Source organism: Scyliorhinus canicula, chromosome 6 (assembly GCF_902713615.1).
Source record: "Scyliorhinus canicula chromosome 6, sScyCan1.1, whole genome shotgun sequence".
Classification (NCBI taxonomy): domain Eukaryota; kingdom Metazoa; phylum Chordata; class Chondrichthyes; order Carcharhiniformes; family Scyliorhinidae; genus Scyliorhinus; species Scyliorhinus canicula.
In genome coordinates, this window is record NC_052151.1 from 105,874,589 (window position 1) to 105,901,524 (window position 26,936).

At 45.0% G+C, this 26,936-nt stretch overlaps 1 protein-coding gene across 4 annotated transcripts; it reads left to right on the forward strand.

Moving 5' to 3' along the window:
* Window positions 1-13,781: 13,781 nt before the first annotated feature.
* Window positions 13,782-26,395, forward strand: tmem200a (transmembrane protein 200A). 4 transcript variants are annotated; one of them, XR_005460969.1, is made up of 2 exons: window positions 13,782-14,607; window positions 16,793-17,345. XR_005460969.1 is itself a non-coding variant. In XM_038799821.1 (2 exons), the coding sequence occupies exon 2, from the start codon at window positions 24,380-24,382 to the stop codon at window positions 25,829-25,831; it is 1,452 nt and encodes a 483-aa protein (XP_038655749.1). In that variant the 5' UTR covers window positions 13,782-14,607; window positions 24,365-24,379; the 3' UTR covers window positions 25,832-26,395. The 4 variants fall into 4 exon arrangements, 3 of the variants coding, with proteins under 3 accessions (XP_038655749.1, XP_038655750.1, XP_038655746.1); XM_038799821.1 differs by lacking the exon at window positions 16,793-17,345 and adding an exon at window positions 24,365-26,395; XM_038799822.1 differs by lacking the exon at window positions 16,793-17,345 and adding an exon at window positions 24,365-26,395 and having other exon boundaries at window positions 13,782-13,978.
* The last annotated feature ends 541 nt before the right edge of the window (window positions 26,396-26,936 follow it).

A 26,936-nucleotide genomic window follows, 5' to 3' on the forward strand; every position in this document is an offset into this window, starting at 1 on the left:
CATTGAGGGGTATCTGGTTACCAATGATACGGGGGAGGTCCAGGTGGGGATGGTCTGGGAGGCTCTGAAAGCAGTGATCCGGGGGGAGCTGATCTCCATCCGGGCCCACAGGGAAAGGAAGGAGAGGAAGGAGAGGGAGAGACTGGTGGGAGAGCTTCTGGAGGTGGACAGGAGATATGCGGAGGCACCGGAGGAAGGGTTGCTGGGAGAACGGCGCAGGTTGCAGGCCAATTTTGACTTGCTGACCACCAGAAAGGCGGAGACACAGTGGAGGAGGGCGCAGGGTGCGGTATATGAGTATGGAGAGAAGGCGAGCAGGATGTTGGCGCATCAGCTCCGTAGGCGAGATGCGGCTAGGGAAATTGGGGGAGTGAAGGATGGGGGTGGAAATGTAGTGCAGAAGGGGACAGAAGTAAACGGGGTCTTTAGGGACTTTTACGAGGGATTGTACCGGTCGGAACCTCCGAGGGGGAGAGAGGGGATGGAGAGCTTCATGAACAGGCTATGTTTCCCAAGGGTTCAAGAGAGGCTGGTTGAGGGGCTGGGGGCGCCGATAGAGTTGGAGGAGCTAGTCAGGGGGATCGGGCAAATGCAGTCAGGTAAGGCCCCGGGGCCGGACGGGTTCCCGGCAGAATTTTACAAAAAATATGCGGACCTGGTGGGTCCCCTGCTGGTGCGAACTTTCAATGAGGCGTGGGAGGGGGGGGCTTTGCCCCCGACGATGTCGCGGGCACTGATCTCTTTGATCCTAAAACGGGATAAGGACCCCTTGCAGTGCGGATCATATAGGCCTATTTCACTCCTTAACGTAGACGCTAAGTTGCTGGCGAAGATCCTGGCTACCAGGATAGAGGATTGTGTGCCAGAGGTAATTCATGAAGATCAGACAGGGTTTGTCAAGGGGCGGCAGCTCAACACGAATGTGCGGAGACTGCTCAATGTTATCATGATGCCGGCAGTGGAGGGGGAGGCGGAGATAGTGGTGGCGCTGGATGCAGAGAAGGCGTTTGATAGAGTTGAATGGGGGTACCTATGGGAGGTGCTGGAGAGGTTTGGATTTGGGGAGGGATTCATCAAATGGGTGAGGCTGCTTTACGCGGCGTCGATGGCGAGTGTAGTCACAAATGGAAGGAGATCGGAGTATTTTAGGCTTTATCGTGGGACCAGGCAGGGGTGTCCCCTGTCCCCCCTGCTCTTTGCACTGGCGATTGAACCGCTGGCCATGGCGTTGAGGGAGTCAGGGAAGTGGAGGGGTCTGGTGCGGGGGGGGGAGGAGCACCGGGTATCGCTGTATGCAGACGACCTGCTGTTATATGTGGCGGACCCAGAGGGGGGAATGCCGGGGGTGATGGAACTGTTAGCGGAATTTGGGGGCTTCTCGGGCTATAAGCTGAACTTAGGAAAGAGCGAGGTATTTGTAGTGCACCCGGGAGATCAGGAGGAGGGAATTGGGAGGCTCCCCTTCAGGAGGGCAGTGAAGAGTTTCAGGTACCTGGGGGTGCAGGTGGCCAGGAGTTGGGGGGCTCTTCATAAGCTTAACTTCACCAGACTAGTGGAACAGATGGAGGAGGAATTTAAAAGGTGGGACATGGTGCCGCTATCGCTGGCGGGCAGAGTGCAATCCGTCAAAATGACGGTTCTCCCGAGGTTCTTGTTCCTCTTCCAGTGCTTGCCCATCTTTATCCCTAGGGCCTTTTTTAAAAGAGTGACCAGCAGCATCATGGGATTTGTTTGGGCGCATGGCACCCCAAGGGTGAAGAGGGTCTTCTTGGAGCGGAGTAGGGATGGGGGGGGGCTGGCGTTGCCCAACCTCTCGGGGTATTACTGGGCGGCCAACGTGTCGATGGTGCGTAAGTGGGTGATGGAGGGGGAGGGGGCAGCATGGAAACGGATGGAGAGAGCGTCCTGTGGGGATACAAGCCTGGGGGCCCTGGTAACGGCGCCGTGGCCGCTCCCTCCCACGAGGTATACCACGAGTCCGGTGGTGGCGGCTACCCTCAAGATTTGGGGGCAGTGGAGGCGACATAGGGGAGAAGTGGGGGGCTCGATGGAGGCTCCGTTAAGGGGAAACCATAGGTTCGTCCCGGGGAACATGGATGGGGGATTTCGGGGATGGTATAGAGCGGGCATTAGACAGCTGAAGGACCTGTTTATCGACGGAAGGTTTGCGAGCCTGGGGGAGTTGGAAGAGAAATTTGGGCTCCCGCCGGGAAACATGTTTAGATATCTGCAGGTAAAGGCATTTGCTAGACGGCAGGTGGAGGGATTCCCTGCGCTCCCCGCGAAGGGGGTGAGTGACAGGGTGCTCTCGGGGGTCTGGGTCGGGGAGGGGAAGATATCCGATATCTACAAGCTTATGCAGGAGAAGGAAGAGGCGTCAGTAGAGGAGCTGAAAACGAAGTGGGAGGGGGAACTGGGGGAACAGATCGAAGACGGGACCTGGGCTGATGCCCTGGAGAGGGTAAATTCTTCCTCCTCGTGTGCGCGGCTTAGCCTCATCCAGTTCAAGGTGCTGCATAGGGCCCACATGACTGGGACGAGGATGAATAGGTTCTTTGGGGGTGAAGATAGGTGTGCCAGGTGCTCGGGGAGTCCAGCGAACCATGCCCATATGTTCTGGGCATGCCCGGCATTGGAGGAGTTCTGGAAGGGGGTGGCGAGGACGGTGTCAAGGGTGGTGGGATCCAGGGTCAAGCCAGGATGGGGACTCGCGATCTTTGGGGTTGGGGTAGAGCCGGGAGTGCAGGAGGCAAAAGAGGCCGGTGTGCTGGCCTTTGCGTCCCTAGTAGCCCGGCGAAGGATTTTGCTACAGTGGAAGGACGCTTGGCCCCCAAGCGTGGAGACCTGGATCAATGACATGGCGGGCTTCATTAAGCTAGAGAAGGTCAAATTCGCCCTGAGAGGATCGGTGCAAGGGTTCTTTAAACGGTGGCAACCTTTCCTCGACTTTCTGGCTCAACGATAGGGTACTGGGACAGTAGCAGCAGCAACCCGGGGGGGGGGGGCGTTGATTATGTTAGCTTATTTTATTTAAATTTGATTTATCTAATTTTAATTTATGGTTAAGTTCTCTTGTTTGGGGGGGGGGTGGGGGAATGTGATACATGTGATGTTACGGTATGGGGGGAATTGTGGGTGTTATGGGGCTGTTAGTTGCATATTACTGCTTTTTGCTATACTTTTTGTTATATTTTCTGCAAAAAATTCCAATAAAAAAATTAAAAAAAAAAAAAAAAAAAAAAAAAAAAAAGAAATGGCGATTCTCCGAGTGGCCTGTCGCAAAACGCGACACGCCATTTTGGGGGGGGTGGGAGAATCGCGTGGGGGTACCAGAGCGGCGTGGCGTGATTCGCCCGGCCCTCCCGCGATTCTCCCACCCGGCGTGGGGGTCGGAGAATCGCGCCCAAGAGCAGCAGATACCCGGGGACCCCACCATCTGGAGGTTCCTCTCCAAGTCACTCACCACCTCGACTTGGAAATACATAGAACATAGAACAGTACAGCACAGAACAGGCCCTTCGGCCCTCAATGTTGTGCCGAGCCATGATCACCCTACTCAAACCCACATATCCACCCTATACCCGTAACCCAACAACCCCCCCTTAACCTTACTTTTTTATTAGGACATTACGGGCAATTTAGCATGGCCAATCCACCTAACCCGCACATCTTTGGACTGTGGGAGGAAACCGGAGCACCCGGAGGAAACCCACATCATCGTTACTTCCCTGTCGCTAGGTCAAAATCCTGGAACTCCCTCCCTAACATCCCTGGTGGTGTACCTATACCTTAGAGACTGCAGCGGATGAAGAAGGCAACTCACCACCAGCTTCTGAAGGGCAACTAGAGATGGGCAATAAATGCTGGCCTAACCAGCGATGCCAACATCCCGTAAAACTGAAATTTAAAAAATGTTTTAAGTACCGCTTGATAGAACAGGCAGCAACACCTTCCACATATGACCTTCATTGCCAATACAACCGAAGCTTAAAAGGATACTTTCCATAGAGCAATATATATGCAGACTAGCTTTCAATCCAAATTAGAGTTCAAACCTTACTAGAATCATACAAATGAGAGCTGAGAAATATATATTTTAAAATTATTTTATACCAGAATAAACTGGATTGCAAGATTGAACTGATATCCTGATGTTTTCAGTGAATTACTTCACAGGTGATAAGAACTTTCAAGTGGTTTAATGTTTTTCCCTGTGGTTCCTCAACCCCTTCAGGTCATTAAAAAAGATTAGGGGATCTCCTACGGCATTGCATGTGGTGGCTTACAGAATAGGGCATAAGTTCAAGATTTGTGTTATATTGAAAGGAGAACGCTGAGGTGAAAAACAGCCCTGGGATAGAGAACGGGTTTTGTGAGATATGTGCTGAAAGACAGCAAAATGATTTTTGATTACTTCCTGGGAAATTTGATTCCTGAGAATATGATAAGCATTTGGATGATTTTTTAAAATTTGTGGATTACATTCAAAGTGTGCGCTATGCTGCATCGCAGATTTACTGTATGACCATATTACTAGATCATGGACTGTGGCAGTGCCCATGGATAGGTTGGGCAGCACTATATGGTTACAATGTTTGCAGCAGTACTTCACAAGGTGTCCTCTGTTGGAATATGGCCCAAATAAGCAGATCCAGAAGTCGATTTTTGGCTATTTGCTTGGGCATTTCTGGAGATTGACAGCTGCTTGTAAATTCCAACTCTAGTCCTTAGAAATGACAGGGCAGCAATTAACAGCCCACTCCTGCCACCAATAATGTCAGTGGAGAGCTCAATCTTGCTCCCAACTGCTGCCCTGCAGCCATTTAACACATTATGGAGTGTTAACTGGCTGAAGGTGGGCCATCTCGTGAGCAAGTCCCACCTCTGGGAGCTGTCAACTATCTGATTGGTTGGCAGCTCTCTGGGCCCATCAGTACCACTGAGAGCAGTGCATCTAATCCTGATGGAGAAGTACCAGGATCAAGGCAAGTCTTAAGGGCTCTCAGAATGACAAGATGATACACACCTGGCATGCAGGTTGGAGGTGGGCAGGGGGGAGGGTGGCTATGGTTTTTGAGGTTGGGCACAAAGAACAGGTGTGAAAGGGGCACCTAGAAGGGGCCCATCAAGAAAGCAGCATGCTCCCGTTTCTCAATCCAGGCCCAGGCATGCTACCCGGCTGGGATTCCCCTCGCACCCCTGCCAACCCTGACCTCCTCCAGGTAGCCAATATATTGCATCTGGGTAATTGGCCTCTTAATGGCCTCAACTAGGGTGAGAGCAGGTGGAATGCCCCAAGCCCCATTTGCACGACGAGCAACCCCACCACCCATGTAAAATTGTGGCGAGGTTGAGAAGCCTGTCGGTAGTCAGCTGGAAAGTCACCTGTAGAATATGATCAACCCCTCGTCTGCAAACCCAGCCACAGGGGCATAAAATTGTGCCATTAAATCATAGAATGGTTAAAACAGAGAATGCGGCCATTTTCCTCACATCCCCATTAAACCTCATGCCCTTACCTTTAAACTATGCCCTCTGGTTATTGACCCCTCCACCAAGGGAAAAAGTTTGATCTTGTCTACTCTATCTATGCCCCTCATAATTTTATCCATCTCAATCATGTCCCCCCTCAATCATGTCTCCTCTGCTCCAAGGAAAACAATCCAAGTCTATGCAATCTGTCTTCCCAGCTAAACCTCTCCAGCCCAGGCAACATCCTTAAACCTCTGCACCCTTTCCAGTGCTATCAAATCCCTTCTATAGATTCCAGAACTGCACACAATACTCTAGCTGTGGCCTAACGTTTTATATAGTTCAGCATAACCTCCTTTCTCTTAAACTCTATGCCTGGGATAATAAAGACAAGTATACCACATGCCTTCTTAACCACTGTATCTACCTGCTGTGCTACCTTAAGGGGCCAGTGTACATGCACACCAAGATCCCTCTGATCCTTGGTGCTCCCCAGGGTCTTGCTGTTTATCATGTATTCCTTCTCTGGTCAAGATATCACGGCTGGAAAAAGTGCAGGAAATAACAGGCTTTCCTTTCATTTTTTAAATATCTTTGAGATTTGTTTGTGACATCAGATGTTCTATTACATCTGTAATTGGACAGATGCAGATTACATGTAAACCTTTCACAAAACATTTTAAATTGGGAAGATCTGAGAGGAATATAAATTGTGGCTTATCTTTCAGAGGGGTTGGTATAATGAGGTCAGTGTCTTTTACAAACACTCACTTTGTGAAGTATGGCTGGGTCTGGGGTCAAGGCACTGCAAAGTCCAAAGATGTGCAGGTTAGGTGGATTGGCCATGCTGAAATTGCCCCTTAGTGTCCATAATTGTGCAGGTTAGGTGGAGTTAAGGCAGGGAAGTGGGCCTGGGTAGGGTGCTCTTTCAGAGGGTCGGTACAGACTCGACGGGACGAATGGCTTCCTACTGCACTGTCGGGATTTTATGTCTGTTGGAAGGCAGACTGTTCACAATGTGACATTCCTTAAAGTTACCAAAGTCCCAAAGGCCTAATTGACAATTCCCACTCCACTGTGGTGCAGGAGCTTTCCCCATTCCCATAAAACTGACTCGGTGGATGCAACCCGGGATCACCCCCCCCCCCCCCCCCCCCACCCCCCACCCCCCCCCCCCCCCCCCCCCCTCCCCCAACCCCACCTAATATGTTACATTGCTGCCCTAGCCAAAATAATGCAAGATGATTGGCGGCAGCAATGTGTCTGCTGATGGCGGGGCATTAGAACAAGCTGCAATAAGGCTCCGGGAATGGAAATAGTCTTCATTGCAAAGATAAAACTGTCATAACAGCTTGCAGTTTGTAATTAATGTTTGCAAGGCTTTGTTTCTTCCCGCACCAGAATCTAGGGAGTCTCTGGAGTATAACTCTCAAATTGTGCATCTGGAGTGGAACAGTGCATGTTCGTCAAAACGGTATGCAGATTCTACACAGAATCTACACAAAATATGTTTAGAAATGTGAGTTCAGACTCGTAGTCCCCTTCAATGCAGAGCAAAGAACCTTACAGATAAAATAAGTTTTTAAATAACACCTTGTCTAGGAGGACCTCATTCATTAGGTACAATTCTGAAAGTAGCTCTAGGTCAAAATGTATCGAATTACAATTCCGCCATTATTGCCTGAATTGCGCCCGCTCGTGTCCTGAATAATGACCCGGATGGGAGTGTCCAGGATCAGGAGAAAGAAACCTCAGAGATTCGGCTTCTTTACATTCCAAATCTAACACATCAGGAAGAAGCAGACAAAGAAAACTCCCCACACTCGAAGAGTCTCCAGCACTGTGCAGGTAAGGACATGGGGAAGCAGCTCCTGCCTGTTTCCAAAGACACTGATTTACACCTCTCTTCCAGGAATTTCAGATCTAGTGTTCCTAACCAGAATTAATTATTGCACCAATAATGAGCGTTGACCTTTAGCTGCAATATGGATAAGTAGTTCTGGGATGTCGAGCCGGAATGTCGAGCTCTTTTTTCAAATTTACACTAGAAGCTGCTGTGACTGATTCTGGATGACTCATTGATCCATAGGGAAATGTTGCTAGACAGGAGATTGCTTTGGTTTCCAGGCAGTTTTATCTTTAACTGATAAGAAATCACAAGTCAACTCACGTGCAAAAAAAAAAAATTTGAAAATAGCCACCCTCGCCTAGATACCAAGAAATCCTCCTTACTCGTTGTTTCATTTGTAGCTTTGGAATATTTAATGAAAATAACAGGGGTGGGTTTTTCTGTTTGAAATGATATGTGTAGATGGAAAAAAGTCAACATTTGTAGAACAGCAGGAAATTTGTTATAAAAGTTATTTCACAACCCAGAAGAGGGTGCCAGGAAAGAGCAGCGAGGAGAGAAAAGATTGTTTAATAACTTTATTAAGCAACCGAGTAAACAATTACGATAGAAAAAAGCAAGATGCTACAGATGCTGGAAATCTAAAATATAAAGAGAAAACATTGGCAACACTCAGCAGGTCAGGCAGCAAGTACAGAGGGAGAAACTGGATTAGTGATTGGTATTTAACGGAGGTGATGGAGCCTTATCGACCAGAGGGTGAGCCGGCCAGCCCCCCACGTTGCCTTTCAAAGTGCCAAATGGGCAGCGGCAGGCCTTTCCGAAGGTCATAGGCCCTGAGGCGGAGGTGCCAGCCACTGAAAGCTGCTGGACAATCAGAGATGGCGGCTACTGCTGACCTGACCCACCGTTTTTGGATCCTAGGCCACAGGTGAGTGATGTCAGAGAAATGGAGTGGGAAGGGGGTGTGAAGTTTCAGGGTGGAGTCACAATGGAGATAGGGAGAGGGGTTTGACAGGAGAGTTGGGGGAATGGAGCTCAGTGAGCTACCCCTGCTTGGTGCTGGGTTCCCTCGACTAGATATTGAGTGCCTTTGATTGTGGGACCCTGCCCCCAGCCCCCCCCCCCCCCCCCACTCAAGCAACCCCACATGGCTTTGCTTCTCATGGTCCCCACATGGGGCCCACCACCACACGCCACTGGGTTAATGTTAGCAATTAGCAATGCTACCTCGCATGCCAGGGACCTGGGTTTGATTCTAGCCTTGGGTGACTCTCCGTGTTGAGTCTGCACATTCTCCGGGTGCTCCATTTTTCTCCCACATTCCAAAAATGTGCAAATTAGATGAATTGGCCATGATCAATGCACGGGGGTACAGGGACAGGGCGGGGGGAGTGGGCCTAGGTAGATTACCCTTTTGAAGGGTTGGTACAGACTTGATAGGCCAAATGGCCTCCTTCTGCACCCTAGAGATTCTATGGATCTATGGTGGACTGTGGCCCACAAGTGGGCCTCAGCTCATGGCAGGATAGGAAGATCCCAACAGCCTCCTGCCTGGTTAAATTCCCCCTCTCACCCTCTGCCTCCTAGCACCACCAGTCTGGCCTGGGGAAGTGCACATGATTCCACCCAACATTTCAGATTGATGACCTTTCATCAGAACCCTGAAAGATTAACTCTCTTTCTGTCTTCCTTGATGCTGCCCAACTAGCCACATATATCCAGCTTCCTCAATATATATCGTAAAATATATTTTGGTGATATTCTTCTCAAAATCTAAGTTTGATATCCCAATGATTCCAGGGATAGTGTCCTTGTGTGATCCTTTTAATTAATGACCTATTTTTAAAATTGTTCAGTGAGTGCTGAGAGTAAGGGGCAAGCCATTTATTAAATTTAGATCCAAGAATGAGCCCATCAATCTTAACAACAAGTAAGTGCAAACACGGAAAGCCTCGATTGTTTGACTGGTGCAATTGGCATTATTTGTAGAAAATCAGAAAATTTCGGCACACAGTCGGTACATCATATTGGTGTTTAATATAGCTGCTGAGTTCCCTTTAAGGTAACAAACACTGATTCAGAAGCTAACATAAGAAATGGGATCAGGAGTAGACCATTCGGCCTATCAAGTCTGGTTCTGCCAACAAATAGGATCATGGTTGATTTGATTCGGCCTTAACTCTGCTTTTCTGCAGGCAACCCCCAACCACCACATCCCATACCCCAATAACCTTTGACTCCCTTGTCAATTAAAAATCTGTCTGACTGAGCCTTAAATATATTCCATGACCCAACATCGATTGCTTGCCGGGGAGAGAATTCCAACATTAACAAACCTCTCAAAGAAATCCCTCCTAATCTCTGTCATAATATTTTAAAAATGTGCCCAGAGTTGTAAATTCCCCCACAAGGGGAAACATTCTATCATCAGCAGCTACACTGTCAAATCCCCTTGTGATGAAGGATGTTAATTTAAAAAAATATATTTTGGAGAATATGGTGGTAAACACGCCTATGGTGTGTTGGCCTTTATTGGTAGAGGGATTGAGTTGCGGAGCCATGAGGTCATGTTGCAGTTGTACAAAACTCTAGGTTGGCCGCATTTGAGGTATTGCGTACAGTTCTGGTCGCCTCATTATAGGAAGGACGTGGAAGCTTTGGAACGGGTGCAGAGGAGATTTACCAGGATGTTGCCTGGTATGGAGGGAAAATCTTATGAGGAAAGGCTGATGGACTTGAGGTTGTTTTCATTAGAGAGAAGAAGGTTAAGAGGTGACTTAATAGAGGCATACAAAATGATCAGAGGGTTAGATAGGGTGGACAGCGAGAGCCTTCTCCCGCGGATGGAGGTGGCTAGCACGAGGGGACATAGCCTTAAATTGAGGGGTAATAGATATAGGACAGAGGTCAGAGGTGGGTTTTTTACGCAAAGAGTGGTGAGGCCGTGGAATGCCCTACCTGCAACAGTAGTGAACTCGCCAACATTGAGGGCATTTAAAAATTTATTGGATAAGCATATGGATGATAAGGGCATAGTGTAGGTTAGATGGCCTTTAGTTTTTTTTCCATGCCGGTGCAACATCGAGGGCCGAAGGGCCTGTACTGCGCTGTATCGTTCTATGTACTATGTTCTATGTGTATGTGTGGTATGTGTCCATGCTTAATTAAACTGGGGGAAGGTTAATAGAGACAGCTTGTCTATGGGAATTGAGCGATGAAAGAGTAAATGTGTTAGGTTCATGTATTTATAATGAGAGATTATCGTGAGGGTGGATTAACAAGTAAATAGTTTGGGTTCAAAATTTGCATTTTGAGATAAGTAGGGACTTGAATTTTCAGATGTTTCAAATGGAGGTTCAAAGAAACTTTTACAACTTTTACAACTTACAAACGTTTCACAAATAAACAGAGGAAAGTGTTGTCCCAAAAGTGGAGGCAATAGGAAAACATGAAGGGGGGATCTTTTAGAAACATTTAAAATTATGAAGGGAATAGATAGGATAGATGCGGGCAGGTTGTTTCCACTGGCGGGTGAAAGCAGAACTAGGGGACATAGCCTCAAAATAAGGGGAAGTAGATTTAGGACTGAGTTTAGGAGGAACTTCTTCACCCAAAGGGTTGTGAATCTATGGAATTCCTTGCCCAGTGAAGCAGTTGAGGCTCCTTCATTACATGTTTTTAAGGTAAAGATAGATAGTTTTTTGAAGAATAAAGGGATTAAGGGTTATGGTGTTCAGGACGGAAAGTGGAGCTGAGTCCACAAAAGATCAGCCATGATCTTATTGAATGGCAGAGCAGGCTCGAGGGGCCAGATGGCCTACTCCTGCTCCTAGTTCTTATGTTCTTATTATGAAAGGTTTTATATTTTAGAAAAGTTGAGTTCAAAGATATATTTTGAGAACAATCGGTGGCACAGTGGCTAGCATGACTGCCTCACAGCTCCAGTGACCCAGGTTCAATTCCGACTTCGGGTGACTGTGTGTGGAGTTTTCCCTTTCTTCCTGTGTCTGTGCGGATTTCCTCCGGGTGCTCCAGTTTCCTCCCGCAGCCCAAAGTAGTGCAGGTTATGTGGATTGGCCATGCTAAATTGCCCCTAGTTTCCAAAAAATATCAGTTGGGGTTACTGGTTTACGGGGCAGGGTGGAGGCTTGGGCTTAAGTAGGGTGCTCTTTCCAAGGGTTAGTGCAGACTCAATGGACTGAATGGCCTCCTCCTGCGCTTTAGGGATTCTATGAAAGGGCGGCAGGAAAGATATTTAAGGGAATATGTTTAGATAAGTGGTGTTGGTTGAATGGGAGGAAATGTCCGGAGACCAGATCGGTGCTGGGAAAGGTGTGACAGTTGTGAATTCGAAGCAGCCATCAGTCACACCAGAAAATATTTGTTTTATAGAAAGCAGTCTGCTTCTGAACCTTTCTTTTAGATTTGCACATCAGAGTGGAAGTGTCTGAGGAGTCATGGGTACACCTTTACCAAAGTGACAGCAGTTCTTCGCCTTGTGTAATGTTACTGGATTTTAATAGTTAAAAATCTGTAAAGGGGTTGCTGCCAAGAAGGTAGCTTGCTTGTGTGTTCTGACCAAGTGGGTTTTTGGAGGGTTGTACTGTAAGATCATTTTAACTGCGTAACTTCAATCTTGTGTGCTTAAGTTTTTTTTTGTTCATAAGTACTTTGATTTTTAAAATCTTATAGGAGTTTATAGAAATCCATGCATCAACCTCACGAATACACTCAAATGCAAATATATCCCTCCTTAAAAAGACCAAAACAACACAGTATTCTAGGCGTGGTCTCCCCAATGCCCTTTACAATTTCAGCAAGACCTCCCTACTTTTATACTGCCCCACTCTTGCAATAAAGGCCAACATCTTTTGCCTTCCTTTTTTTTTATAAATTTAGAATATCCAATTCATTTTTTCCAATTAAGGGCAATTTAACGTGGCCAATCCACCTAACCTGCACATCTTTGGGTTGTGGGGGTGAAACCCACGCAGACACGGGGAGAATGTGCAAACTCCTCACAGACAGTGACCCAGGGCCGGGATTCAAACCCGGGTCCTCAGCGCCGTAGGCAGCAATGCTAACCACTGTGCCACCGTGCCGCCCATCTTTTGCCTTCCTAATTATTTGCTGTATCTCCATTCTGACTTTTTTGAGTCATGTGCAGGCCTCATATTTTCCACATTATACTTCATCTGCCAATTGTCTGGCCACTCACTTAACCTATCTAGAGGGGTTTGGTTAGCTCAGTTGGCTAAATGGCTGGTTCATGATAAGGAGCAATGCGGTTCAATTCCCATATCGTTGGCATTATTCATAAAAGCCCTGCCTTCTCAACTTTGTCCCTCACTTGAGGTGTGGTGACCCTCAGTTTAAATCACCACCAGTCAGCTCTCTCTTATGGGGGAGAAGCAGCCTATGGTCCTCTGAGACTATGGTGACATTTATTTACTGTATCTCTTTGCAAACTCTTTATATCCTCCTCACAACTTGCTTTCCAGTCTATCTTTGTATTGTCAGCACATTTGGCTACAATGCAGTTGGTCTTTTCATCCAGGTTATTAATATAGATCATATATAGTTGAGGCCTGAGCATTAATCCTGGCAATACTCACTGTAAGTTTGCCAACCTGAAAATGATCTATTTATCCAACTCTGTGTTTCCATTTAGTTTGCCAGCCCTCTATCCATGCTAATACTTCACCTCCAACACTATATGCCCTTATGTTGTGTAGGAATAAAAAAGGAACCTCTTACGTAGAACTTTATTGACTCGTTCTCCTTTATCAACTCTGCTTTTACATCCTCAAGGAACGCCGATAAACTTGTCAAATATAATTTGGGATGCTTTCTTTTGTCTTCTGGTATGAAGGTGGATACAACATATTTGCCTATAACCTTTGCCATTTCCTCCTTTCTCATTATTAATTTCCCGGACTCACCTTCGAAGGGACCAATGCTCACTTTAGTCACTCATTTCGTTTTCACATACTTGTTGATGCTTTTACTGCCTGTGTTTTATATTGTTTTGCTAGTTTTCTCTCGTAATTGTTGAGTAATCACAAACAGATCAACCTGAATTTGATCGTTATTTGATCACGATGGTAATTGATTAAAGATATTAAGAGGTAAAAGTGCAAACTGCGGAATTGTTACTTTGCTAGGAGAGGCCTCCTGTGCCAATTAAGGGGGTACTGTAACAGTCATTCTGCGCCCTTACACCATTGGACCACATGGACTGAACTCTAACCAGTGAATTCACATTCAGGGCATTGTATCCATGCCTTGTCCAGCGCTCCCAGAGAGAGGTTTCAACCACTGATGTGGAAAGCGGCGGGGGGGGGGGGGGGGGGGGGCGGGGAAGAGATGCTGTAACAACGCACAGCAGACGTAGGAAATCTAAGTGACCAATGAGCGCCAATCCGGGATGGAAGTTGCTGAAGGTTAGGTTGGGGAGTGGAGAGTGAGTGATCGGCAGACAGAAAGAGGCTCCTAGCTTCAATGTGCGTCATGTTCAGTGTGAGGGAAGCATCGCGTGGTGGCGAATAGTCCCAGATTGAATGTGCTCCCCGACACCTCCAAACTCAGCCTTCAGCCTGAGCTCTGCAAGCCAAAGGAGAGAATATCCTGGGCTGAGGACTCAAGTCTGATCAAGTAAGTGGCACCTGATCACAGGAAGCAAGTTTACAAGAAACCCTAAGCCCTTTAATTTAAGAGTTCGCCATTTGAAACTAACTTGAAACGCGAGGACTGATTGCCAGATTTATACTTTTGTTTGCACTCACTCTCGCTCTGCAGACCTGAACTGATATAAAGTCAACTTTTCCGCCCGCCATGCGGGCTGGAGTGTGAGTGCAGGGCAGCCAGTGACTGTGTGACCATCTCACCCTGCCTCGTCCCTCCAGGCTGTGCGCGGGCAAACTCGGAGCTGCCCGCCTCTTTGTGGAACTGGCTCTATCGCGGTGACAGCTTTCCCCAAGCCTGGGAATCGCTGCGGGGGCCACAAGCTGAGTCCAGCTCCAAATGGCCAACATGAAACCGAGCGAAGGCAGTCCGGATTGTTGCAAACCGCGATGTGCATGTCGAGTGAAGGGGTCGTTCCTCCCGCGAAGGGCAGCTATGTAAGGACGCCACAGAGAAAGTTTGAATAATGAAGGAGGAGCTGGATCTGGTGAACAGATTGTGTTTACAGTAGGATTGCGCTCCGCTGAACAGATTCCTTTCTCCAGTTTCGACCCGTCTACACGGACTATAATTCTCCAGGAGTTCGGTGTTTCATCCAGGTGAGAGCTTCACATTTAAAATGAAGGCAATGCAAATATACCAATCCAAAACCTCTTCCTGCCAGAGAAACAGACTATTTCGCTGCATTGTATAATAAACTAACAGCGAAAACAGACTGCCGAAGGTGTTGCTGTGAAGTGTAAATGAGGACAGATATGTGACTGTGTCTCTTTAATTCTCGATGCTAATTTCGGAGCTTTTTATAGAGTAAGTGATGAAATCTCTGCTGTTAAATGTGAGGTGGATCCCCAAAGCTTGTGAATTGGAAGGCTATCAAACTGCTAGCTGCAAAAAAAGACGATTCCGCGTTGATACTTGTTGCAAATGTAGATAACGCATTTAGGACTGAAACTGGCGACTAGAGGAAATGAGAGGATCTCCGTATAGTTTCCAAGGTGCTGCAGCTCTGCCCTAAATAGTGAGACAAATAAAAAATCTTGGAATTTGAAATCGAAGCCCTTTATGCTTGAAAGCACCTGGACAGCAAGTCCAACGTTGCTGCCAACACTGCTTTCCCCCCGATTCCAATAGAATAGGAGAGTTCTGTATCCATTCAAAGGACAATTGGTTATTGTTTTAAAGGAACATGCATCAGGCCGGTAAACAATAAACACGGAAGTGCGGGGAAAATTAGCTTCAATTTAATTGGAATTTAATTTTGACAGCGTTGATGCCATAAAAATGTATTTGTTTTTGACTATATTTCATTTAGCTTTTAAATCGCCCTTTTTCTCCCCAAAAATGTTATTTTAATTTCAAGAAGGTTTTGCAGATTATAAATCAATGAATACTCTTTTTGTGATTATAGATGAAGTGAACACATTCAATGGAATGCAATCGGATAAAAGGCAACATTCAGAAATATTGCTGGATAGTTAAAGATAGCTCCATTTTTATTTATTTTTAATTAACTCAATCCACATCCAATATAACTCTGTAAAGACTTAAATAACGGATGGCACACCTATAAGAAGGAAAATATAATGTGAAAAGAAATAGATTGACTGACTGCCTAGAATTAATAGTTACCTCATTAGCAGAGAGAGATAGTTGGTTCGTACCTCAGTCAAAGCCACAGGTACATGCTATTGTGAACTGAAATGGCTAGTCTGTTAAAAAATACCTAGGAACCATTACTGGATTGATAGTAAGTATGCAAATAGCTCTTGTGATCTCTTCTGGTTTATTGCATTTCATTGAGTTCCATATTCATACGGAATTTCTCATCCCTATTTAATACTACGCTGAAGTATCGCCCATACTTGTTGGTTAATTGGCTGTATTTATTATCTGTTGCCATCATCCATCCCTTTGACGATTGAAATGGTGATGCTGGAGACGCCATCACTGATACCTTTATCCCCACTGTGACCTCAGTGTAATTGGTAACATTTAACTTTAGGCAAAGTAGGGCAGCACGGTGGCACAGTGGGTTAGCCCTGCAGCCTCACGGCGCCGAGGTCCCAGGTTCAATCCAAGCTCTGGGTCACTGTCTGTGTGTTGTTTGCACATTCTCCCCGTGTTTGCGTGGGTTTCACCCCCACAACCCAAAGATGTGCAGGGTAGGTGGATTGGCCACGCCAAATTGTCCCTTAATTGGAAAAAATTAATTGGGTACTCTACATTTATTTAAAAAAACTTTAGGCAAAGTATAAAGTAAAATGAATAGTGCTTATTTTTGATGTAGGACTACCTACCATCACACTGTCATCCTCTAATGTCTCTCCTCTGATGGCAGTTGAGTAGGATTGCCCCTTCCTAGTTGCACTCCTACCTTAATAGCTAGATAATCTTTTGCAATGGTCTGCCTTCACAACCCCACAGTTCCCCCTGGAATTCACCCAAAATCTTATTCATGGTGGCATGGTAGCACAGTGGTTAGCACTGTTGCTTCACAGCACCAGGGTCCCAGTTTCAATTCCTGGCTTGTGTCACTGTCTGTGCGGAGTCTGCACTTTCTCCCCGTGTCTGCGTGGGTTTTCTCCGGGTGCTTCGGTTTCCACCCACAAGTCCCGAAATACGTGCTTGTTAGGTGAATTGGACATTCTGAATTCTTCCTCTATGTACTCGAGCAGGTGCCGGAATGTGGTGACTAGGGGCTTTTCACAGTAATGTCATTGCAGTGTTAATGTAAGCCTACTTGTGACATTACTAAAGATTATTATTATTATTTCTATTTTTCAGCTGCATACTGACACTCTGAGACATAATTGAAGGCATGACATCAAGTTTTACGTATATTCCTATGACACACAGCTCTACCTCACGGCCACCTCTCCACTCCGTTTGCATTGTTAGCTTACTTGTCTGGCATCCAGCTGTAGATGAGCCCCAATTTTGTCCCGTTAAACATTGTGAAAACCATTGCCTTTGGCCTAAGCCACAAACAACATACTCTCGCCACAATGTGTCTGCCTCCACTGGCACTGTCTCAAGCTAAACCAGACTGTTGACACCCAGGCTACCTCTAATTAAAATTCTCATCTTTTTGATCAATGCACCCCTCACCCCCCACCCACAGATTTACCCTCCCTAAACTCTCTACCATTCCTCTTTTAATATTTTCATTAAAAATTACTTAAGTCAATATTTTAATGATTTTAGTATCCCATTCATTGCCTTGGTCTGTATAAGAAACATAGAATCCCTACAGTGCAGGAGAAGGCTATTCGGCCCATCAAGTCATGCACCGACCTCCGAAGGAGCACCCTACGTAGCCCCCACTCCTCCGCCCCATCCCCGTAACCTCACCAACCTTCGGACACTAAAGGACAATTTAGCATGGCGAATCCACCTAACCTACACATCTTTGGACTGTGGGAGGAAACCAGAGCATCCGGAGGAAAGCCAGACAGACAAGGGGAGAATGTGAAAACTCCACACAGACAGTTACTAAGGTCAGAATTGAACCTGGACCCCTGGCGCTGTTAGGCAGCAGTGTAAACACCGTGGCACCCCTATATTCTTATGTGATTACACTTCTGTGAAGCGCCTTTGAACCTATTGCCATGTTAAAGACATGTTCAAATTCCAAATTGCTGATATTGGGAATGCTCTGGTATACTTGGGCAAATTTTAAAAACTACATTAACTATAGTTGTGATTCAGTAACTCAAATTCTTGTGATTCTTAAAAATAATTTGCATTGCCATGTTAAAGACTTTTTGGAATTAGAAGATTAAATCTTCTGGGTTACAAAAATTGATCTACAAGTCTATATAAGATAAGAAAGCAGATTCCATATGTACCATAACACTAGTTTATCTTGTAGTTTAAAATTTCCATTCTAAGCTCAGAACATTAATTTATTGATTCCACGAAAAGTAATGATTGTGCTTATATACCCAACACAGTTTCACCTGTCGCTAGATACTTCAGTCAATTATATTTATTTTAAAACAATTTTGTTTTTTCCCTTTTTCCAGTGATCAGTTCTTAGTGGACCACAAGTTTAAAAAGTATTTTGTTGCCTTAGTCAATGATGAAAATGATTAATAATTAATAATAATCTTTATTGTCGTAAATAGGCTTACATTAACACTGCAATAAAGTTACTGTGAAAAGCTCCTAGTCGCCATATTCCGGCGCCTGTTCAGGTACACAGAGGGAGAATTCAGAATTTCCAAATTACCTAACAGCACGTCTTTCGGGGCTTGTGGGAGGATGTTGGAGCAAGCGGAGGAAACCCACGCAGAACATGCAGACTCCGCACAGACATTATTCTAAGGATCCAGCGCCAGTGTCTTTAAACAAAATTCACTGCCATGAGAAGGCTTATGAAAACTTCCCCAAGAAACATGACTCATATTTATGTTACTGTGGTCATTGTTAAAGCCACAATTCTGGGTATTTAGTGAAAGGCCCACAAACATCCAGAACACGAATGTCCTTCCAACCAACTCCCACAGCACACAACCTTCACCCCATCAATTCAGATCAATGGTGAGGTCCTGGAAAATATAGACCATTTTACATATCTTGGGAAAACTCCTTTCAACAAAGGCAGACATAGAGGACAAAATTCATTTTCACTTGAAACGTGCCAGTTCAGTCTTCAGCCATCGAAGGAAAAAGATATTTGAGGACTCGGACTAAAACATTTGAGGACTGTCCAAGACTAAGGTCATGGTTTACTCACACACTCACATGTTTCAGACATTTGGACAATCTATAACAGGCACCTCAAAGCACTGGGCATATACCACCAGCGATACCGTTCCAAGATCCTCAAAATCGGGTAGCAAGAAAAATGGTTCAATGGCAGCATTCTCTCTCAAGCCAACATTTTGGGCATCCAGGTGATAATCACTCAAGACCAGCTCTACTCATAGAATTTACAGTGCAGAAGGAAGCCATTCGGCCCATCGAGTCTGCACCGGCTCCTGGAAAGAGCACCCTACCCAAGGTCAACACCTCCATCCTATCCCCATAACCCAGTAACCCCACCCAACACTAAGGGCAATTTTGGACACTAAGGGCAATTTATCATGACCAATCCACCTAACCTGCACATCTTTGGACTGTGGGAGGAAACCGGAGCACCCATAGGAAACCCACGCACACACGGGGAGGATGTGCAGACTCCGCACAGACAGTGACCCAAGCCAGAATCGAACCTGGGACCCTGGAGCTGTGAAGCGATTGTGCTATCCACAATGCTACCGTGCTGCCCCCTATTGGGCAGGACATGTCATTCATCTGCCTGACACCATATTCCCAAAGCAACTACTCTATTCGGAGTTGGTCGTGGCAGGTGACCCACAGGAGCACAACGGAAACACTCTCAGGATGCCTTTAAAGCATCCTTGAAGAATTTCAAATACCGACACAGAGAGCCCCATCTTGTGACTGACTAAAATGGAGAAGGTTTATTCGGGAAGGCGCAGAACACATTGAGAAATGGCTTTGGGAGCATGCAGAGATGAAGTCGAGACATCAGAGAGTGTGCATAAACATCCCAACATCCATTTACTGGACTCTTCAAGCACCATCCACCCCACATGTGGCAATGTCGACACTTCGCACATTGCACTTACCTGTCATCTCAGAATCCATCAAATTGGTGTGGCAGCAAGCCATCCTTGATCCCAAGTGACTGCTTAATAAGAAGAAAGCCACAATTATCGATACTTATTATTTGTACTTCCTGAAGCAGTTTATTGCAGAATGTGATTCTGAAGCAAGATAATCCAAAACTTGCTCAACATTTTTTATTTATTCTTGGGATGAGGGCATCACTGACTAGTCCAGCAATTATTGACCATCACTAATTTCCCTTGAGAAGGTGGTGGTGAGTGGTGAGCTGCCATCTTGAACCTCTGCAGTCTGTGTGGTGTAGGTACACCCACAGTGCTGTTAGGAAGGGAGTTCCAGGTCTTTAACCCCGTGACAGCGAAGCAATGGACATTAGGGTGAGGAATGACTTGGAGTGAAACTTCCGAATGGTGAAGGTGTTTCCATGTATCCGCTGACCTTGTCCTTTTAGATGGTAGCAATCATGGGTCCAGAAGATGTTGTCGAAGGAGGCTTGGTGAGTTCCTGCAGTGCATCTCGTACACGTTGCCACTGTCTGTCGATGGTGGAGGAAGTGAATGTTTGTGTAAAGAGTGCCAATGAAGCTGGCTGCTTTGTCCTAGATGGTGTCAAGCTTCTTGAATGTTGTTGGAGCTGCATTCATCTGGCAAGTGAGGAATATTCCTGACATGTGTCTCATAGGTGGTGGACAGGCTTTGCGGGGGTCAGGCGGTGAGTTACTCAAGACAGGATTCCTGGCTTTTTAAAAAAAGTATTTTTATTAAGATTTTGCAGAATTTTTCATAATAAAACAGTATTAAACAAAACAAACTAGAGTGAACATTAACATAGTGCAAAAAGAGAATATATAATAACAATTAAATAGACATTACCCCACGCGACCCAGTCTTCCCACACCAACCCAATGAAGCACTCACCCCACCCACCGCCCACGGATTGCTGCTGCTGCTGGCATTTTAATTTTCCCTGAGAAAGTCGACGAACGGCTGCCACCTCCGAGAGAACCCCAGCGTATACCCTCTTAAGGCAAACTTTATTTTCTCGAGGCTGAGAAACCCAGCCATGTCGGTAACCCAAGTCTCTACACTTGGGGGCTTCGAGTCCCTCCACATTAATAAAATCTGTCTCCGGGCTACTAGGGAGGCAAAGGCCAAGACGTCGGCCTCTTTCACCCCCTGATCTCCCGGGCCTTCTGACACTCTAAAGATCGCTATCTCTGGACTCGGCACCACCCGTGTGTTAAGAACCTTGGACATTGCCCTCGCGATCCCTTGCCAGAACACTCTAAACTCCGGGCATGCCCAAAACATGTGGACATGGTTTGCAGGGCTGCCCTTGCACCTCATACAACTGTCTTCTACCCCAAAAAACTTGCTCATTCTCGCTGCCGTCATGTGTGCCCGGTGGACCACCTTAAATTGAATTAGACTGAGCCTGGCACATGATGAGGAGGAATTAACCCTGCCCAGGACCTCTGCTCACAGACCCGCTTCCAACTCCTCACCTAGCTCCTCCTCACACTTGCCCTTGAGCTCATCCACCGGGGTTCCTCCGCCTCCTGTAGTTCCTGGTAGATATCCAACACCATCCCCTCCCCCACCCAGGTGCCGGAGACCACCCTGTCCTGTATCCTCAGTGGCGGCAGCGTCGGAAAGGCCACTACCTGTTTTTTCAGGAAGGCTTGTACTTGCAGATATTTAAAGGTGTTTCCTGGCGGCAGATTAAATTTGTCCTCTAGCGCCTTCAAACTGGGAAAGTTTCCATCTATGAAGGATTCCTAGCTTCTGACGTGCTCTTGTAGCCACATTATTTATATAGCAAGTCTAGTTCGGTTTCTTGTCAATAGTATATTGATAGTTGGGGATTCAGAGCTGGTAATGCCATGAATGTCAAGGGATGATGGTTAGATTCTCTCATGTAGGAGGTGGTCATTGTCTGGCACTTGTGTGGTGCAAAGTTACTTGTCACTTGCTATCTCAAGCCTGAAGAATGTCCCTGTTTTGCTTAATTTGGACATGGAGTGCTTCAGTATCTGAGAAATCGAGAATGGTGCTGTCATCAGCAAATATCCTCACTTCTGACCTTATGATGAAGGCAAAATCATTGAAGCAACTGAAATTGGTTTCACCTAAAACCACTGCAGTGGTGTCTTGGAACTGAGGTGATTGACCACTGAAGTGTAAGGTGAAGAAAGCAGTGCAATGCCAGCATTTCTAACATTTAAATTTCTCTCGTCTGTAGAATTTATAGTACTCAAAGTAATGGATGATATTGGGAGATAGCAGCCGTCAGGAATGAGAAGCTATAAATGCAAGGTTAAATGTGGGAGGTTTAGAACTGAAGGCAAAAAAATGCTTCTTTACACAGAGGGTTGCAAGTTCCATGGAATTAACTTCCAGACACTCTACTGAGGCAGACATTATTCCCACATTCAAGATTAGACTGAAGAAAATAGCTGGAACTGACATGGTAACTGGGTGAATAGATAGCACAAAAAATATTTGTTTGCATGGAGGAAAAGCACTGACATGGACTGGTTGGACCAAACTACATATCTCAACACTAACTGCTTTGCATTTGTATAAACCACTGACCATACAAAGAATTGCCAGGTCAAATATAACACAAGACAAAAGTAATGTCTGATAATATATCCAAATCCTTGTCTCATCAAGCCATTTGCTCCTGCATCATCAGTAACTGTTTCCTGCATTTTCTAAGTTTACAGTGGAATTGCTCAATTCTTAACATTATATGATTGTTTACACTTAATTTAAAAGTTCTACATGTTATATTTGGTGCCAGCTGTATCAGGCATAATTTATCGTTGTGACCTGCAATCAAACAATCTTGAAAAGTATTTCTCCATCCTAAAATGTATCGGAAAGAAGAAATTCCTAATTTAATTCCTAAAGGAATTCTGAGGAATATACCCGAAGCAAGTTCTCCGTGACAATGTGCTATTGTTACTCATATTTCACGTTAACGCAATTACTAATCTGCAGGAAGACAAATGCCACATTCCAGGATATTGCGGTACCAGGCTATTGACCAGCTTCACTTATCTAGGCTCCACAGTCACCAGGGATCTGTCGATTTGGTGCTGAAATCAACACTTGCATTGCAAAATCTGCAGATATGATATCTAAGCTGAAAAAGAGAGTGTAAAAAAACAGCAACCTAACCAAGAACAACAGCCTGTGAGCCTACCAAGATTGAGGCCTGAGGGCACCCATCTTCAGTAGTGAGACCTGGACAGCATTTACTAGGTAGGCAAAAGGCAGAAGTCGCCTCCTTTTATTGTCTCAGATGCATCTCTTGGCAGGACAGGGTGACCAACTCAGAGGTTCAGAAGCATGCTAATTCCATCAGCAAATATTCATTACTAATCCAATAATATCTGCACTGGTGCAGCCACATTCAGAGGATGGATGACAGCCATATATCCAAAAACTTCTGTCCAGTGGACTGGCCACTGGGTCGTGATCTGCTGGATGCCCATACCTCTGCTGCAAGGACTCCTGCATGCAAGATATGACAATGGCAGACATTACATGGACAAAATGGGAGATACATTCAGAGGGATGTGACCTCTGGAGGTTGAATGGTTGAAGAAGCATTGCTAGAGGCAAGGAGAGTGGAAAGCTCAGTCGGCCCCAAAGAGGGACCAAGGAAAATCAATGTTGGTGAATTCTGTATTTTCCTAGCCCCCTATCTCCCTCTGCAGCAGATATGGCAGAGGTTCCCAAGCAGAGTAGGGCTCCTGAATCACATCAGATGATGGATGTTTAACACAGAGTTGACCACCAAGGCGCAATCCATCAATTCGCGCGACGGAAGGATACCAAATCAGTTAACTATTAATTTTAACTACGGAAAACTGAAAGAACTTAATTTTTTAAATTATATTGTTTCCTCTTCCCTTCCTACTGCTTCTCTGTGCCACCCACATTCGCAGCCAAGGAGGAAATGCAATAATTGATCACTAAGACTGAAAGTTTGGCTTTATGACCCGACACTCGGGATTATTTGAGAGTGGCCGGCCATAATTGTGCTTCAATTTTCCATCCCTTTCTGTGGGAAAGTGCTTTACTTCCGTGTACTATATGGCCGTGTTGGTTTGGCTGCAGTGGTAACTCAGCAAGAGGTAAGAATTCCTCTGGTTGCTATGTGCAGCACAGTTGCTGCTGCATTTATGCAGATTTTTTCTTTGATATTTTAAATGAAATAATAAACACATTTTAAGTAAACATTTTCCTGATTTCATAAGAAACACCTAACTGAAGAAACGTTCACAATAGCTGTCGGCACGGATTAGTGATCAGAGAAATGCTTAACCCAGTGTGGGAATCACAGGTGTAAGCTTTCACATTGCCAACTTACGGCCCATTGTTTTGTTGCATCTGTACTGTCCATAATTAGTTCTCATTTTAATTGTTGCATATTGATTTAGTTCAATCACCTTCATGTAACGGGACAATTTATTTGATGTAAATGTGCAATTCTTTGCCAATAGTAAATTTAAAGCAATGTTAGTTCCTTATTTAATTTACTGATGTTCCTCATTTTAACATTTACTCAAGGATACCTAAGAATAATATTTACCTAAGAATAATATTTCTGAGTTATTGTACATGGTTATTTAGAGGATGCGTCTTGTGCACATTGATCAAAATTCAGCTCCAGCATCTGAAGATATATTATCCTATTTTTGTATCCAAGGAAAAAGACAACACTATGATAGCAACAGGGGGTGTAATAACGGGACTGGCAGCCCTGAAGAGACAGGACTCGGCTCGATCACAGCACTTTCATCCTCCTCCTCCATCCTCTGCTCCAGAGAAAAGGAAACCTAAACGTAAGCCCAAAGCCAATGTTGTTGTAGTAAGAGGCAAAATCAGACTCTATTCACCTTCAGGATTTTTCCTTTTTCTTGGAATTTTAATTTTGATGGTTGGGATCACAATGGCAGTTCTTGGTTATTGGCCACAGGAGGCAGATAAGAAATATCCTGTTGCTTCGAAATCTGAAATTCCAGATAATGGGTCTCACGTGATAACAAATCATGCTGGAGTATTAATGGAGTTTTTTGAACAGCACTTACATTCTGCTAAAATGAAAATGATTGGCCCTTTCACCATGGGGATAGGGATATTTATATTTATTTGTGCTAATGCGATACTACATGAAAATAGGGACAAAGAAACAAAAGTGATACATATGCAAGATATTTATTCCACTGTTATTGACATTCATAGTCAAAGAGTTAAAGAGCAAAGACATATGAATGGGGCTTGGATTGGACAGTCTGGGAATTCTGATGTCAAATGTTCTGACAACCAATGTGCTGCTAAGCTGGCTGCCAATGTATTATTGTCATTTTCTGGGTCGCCTAATGATAGAATCACTCCACAGAAATGGAATGCTTATGAGGAAGAGGATGGCCTACCTAAGGACATTAACACACTCTTATACCCAAAAACCCTAACGCTATCAGCCTCCAGCTATCGGCTACAGACAGAATCTCAAAGCTACCTTAAAAAGTGTGAGACAAAGTCTATTGTTTCATCATCCATCAGTGCTTTCACACTCCCAGTTATTAAACTTAACAACTGTGTGATTGATGAGCCTGAACTTGATAATATCACAGAGGATTTTGACCTCAGTAAAGGTAGGATTAGACATATATCTACGACATCTTTAACAGTGCCATCAACTGACGTCAATGACTCATATAAACCACCAAACCCACGTTTGTTAAGAAGCAACACCACGGTATCAGGTGGGAAACCACCCAGTGCATCTTCTGGTGCATCCATGGGAATATTTCTATCGCCAGGTTTCCCCAAGAAAGAGTTTGGATCAAATACGTCCCTTCACATGCTGTCCTGTCATTCAAAGTCTTTGGACTTGGAGAGAGGTTCCTCTACACTTACGGTACAAACAGAGCAAAGAAAACACCCAAGCTGGCCAAGGCTTGACCGTAGTAACAGTAAGGGTTATGTGAAACTGGAAAACAAAGAAGATCCAATGGACACACTACCTGTGCCACAGGCTGCTGTAAAAAACAGTTATACAAATAAAGAGAAATTACTGATGATCTCAAGATCTCATAACAATCTAAGTTTTGAAAATGATGAATTTTTAGGTAACAAGTTAAGACGCGGAGCTTCAGAAACACGATTTTGAAGGAGCATTGGTTTCTATCATGTGTTTATATTTTAAGGCACTTTTAAGAACTGTATTTATGTGAGAAGTGCATGTCTATTTTAAAGAGATGTTATTTTCAGTACAAATTAAAGATTGAATATTTGTAGATTGTGTTCTGAACTGGTACCTTTGCATCAATAGGATTTTTTTTCATGCTGGTTTGGAGTGTCGCAGACATATTTCATGCTGTGTTTGTCAGTTCCGCATTAACCAGCTGCTCAGGTATTGACTGAGTTCAAATCTCAGTCCAGACAGACAGTGACACAGAAAGGCATTTACCTTTTGCTCTATTTCTCATCCCTGATGAATAGACTGAATTTATTAGTCTAAAGTGCAAGTGGCATTAAATCTACACCGAGAAAGTATTGTTTAACGTCCATTGAACGATTAATTGGGATGTGAGTGGCCGTACCTCCGGTACAAAACTTAAGTCTGTGTATTGGACAGTAATTTGCCAGATACTCTGCAATCAATTCCATATTAGTGTCCTTAATATACATTTTGCTATTTTTGGAACAAAATAAAATGTGCATATCATATGAATTTTGTTTTTCATGTTTCTATTTTATTAACCATCAGCAATCATTTGGACCTGTGAGAGTAGAAGTTTCTGGTGAAATGCTATTGTCACGAGGAACTGGACTGGTGGTGGGTCGAATATTACAGAACTCACCAACTGTTTCTGTTTCACATGGCACACAAGCCTGATCGGGAAGTCCACCTCCTGTGCTTTCACTTGCACAGAATGTATGAGAACCTTTATTCGACAGGTCAATTTTATTCAATAACAGGTGTAATGAAGCAGCCAATGGTTTCGTGTTTTTCTGCTTGATACTAGGTTCACCTCCTTTTTTAAAAAAAAATTAAAGACCAGCAATATACATAGATATTTATATTTCCATTCCACTGAAAATTCTCCATGACACATCATCAGAAGGACAAGAGGTGACATGCCAAGGAAGGTGTCACTGGTGCAAGGTTGCCTGCACTGCCACAGGCTTAGGTACACCTTCTTGGTAATGCCTATTCAAGGTAAGTGGATGAGGCAGACAGTTGCGTGGCTGTGTTAGCTGCTGAGAGGAAG

What these genes read in the sequence shown, in the direction of transcription:
- tmem200a (XM_038799818.1), top strand. Translation starts at nt 20,094, where the DNA reads ATGGTAGCAATCATGGGTCCAGAAGATGTTGTCGAAGGAGGCTTG. An exon ending in ATGTTGTCGAAGGAGGCTTG is followed by an intron (nt 20,139 to 24,364) that starts GTGAGTTCCTGC and finishes TTTGTATCCAAG; the next exon opens with GAAAAAGACAACACTATGAT.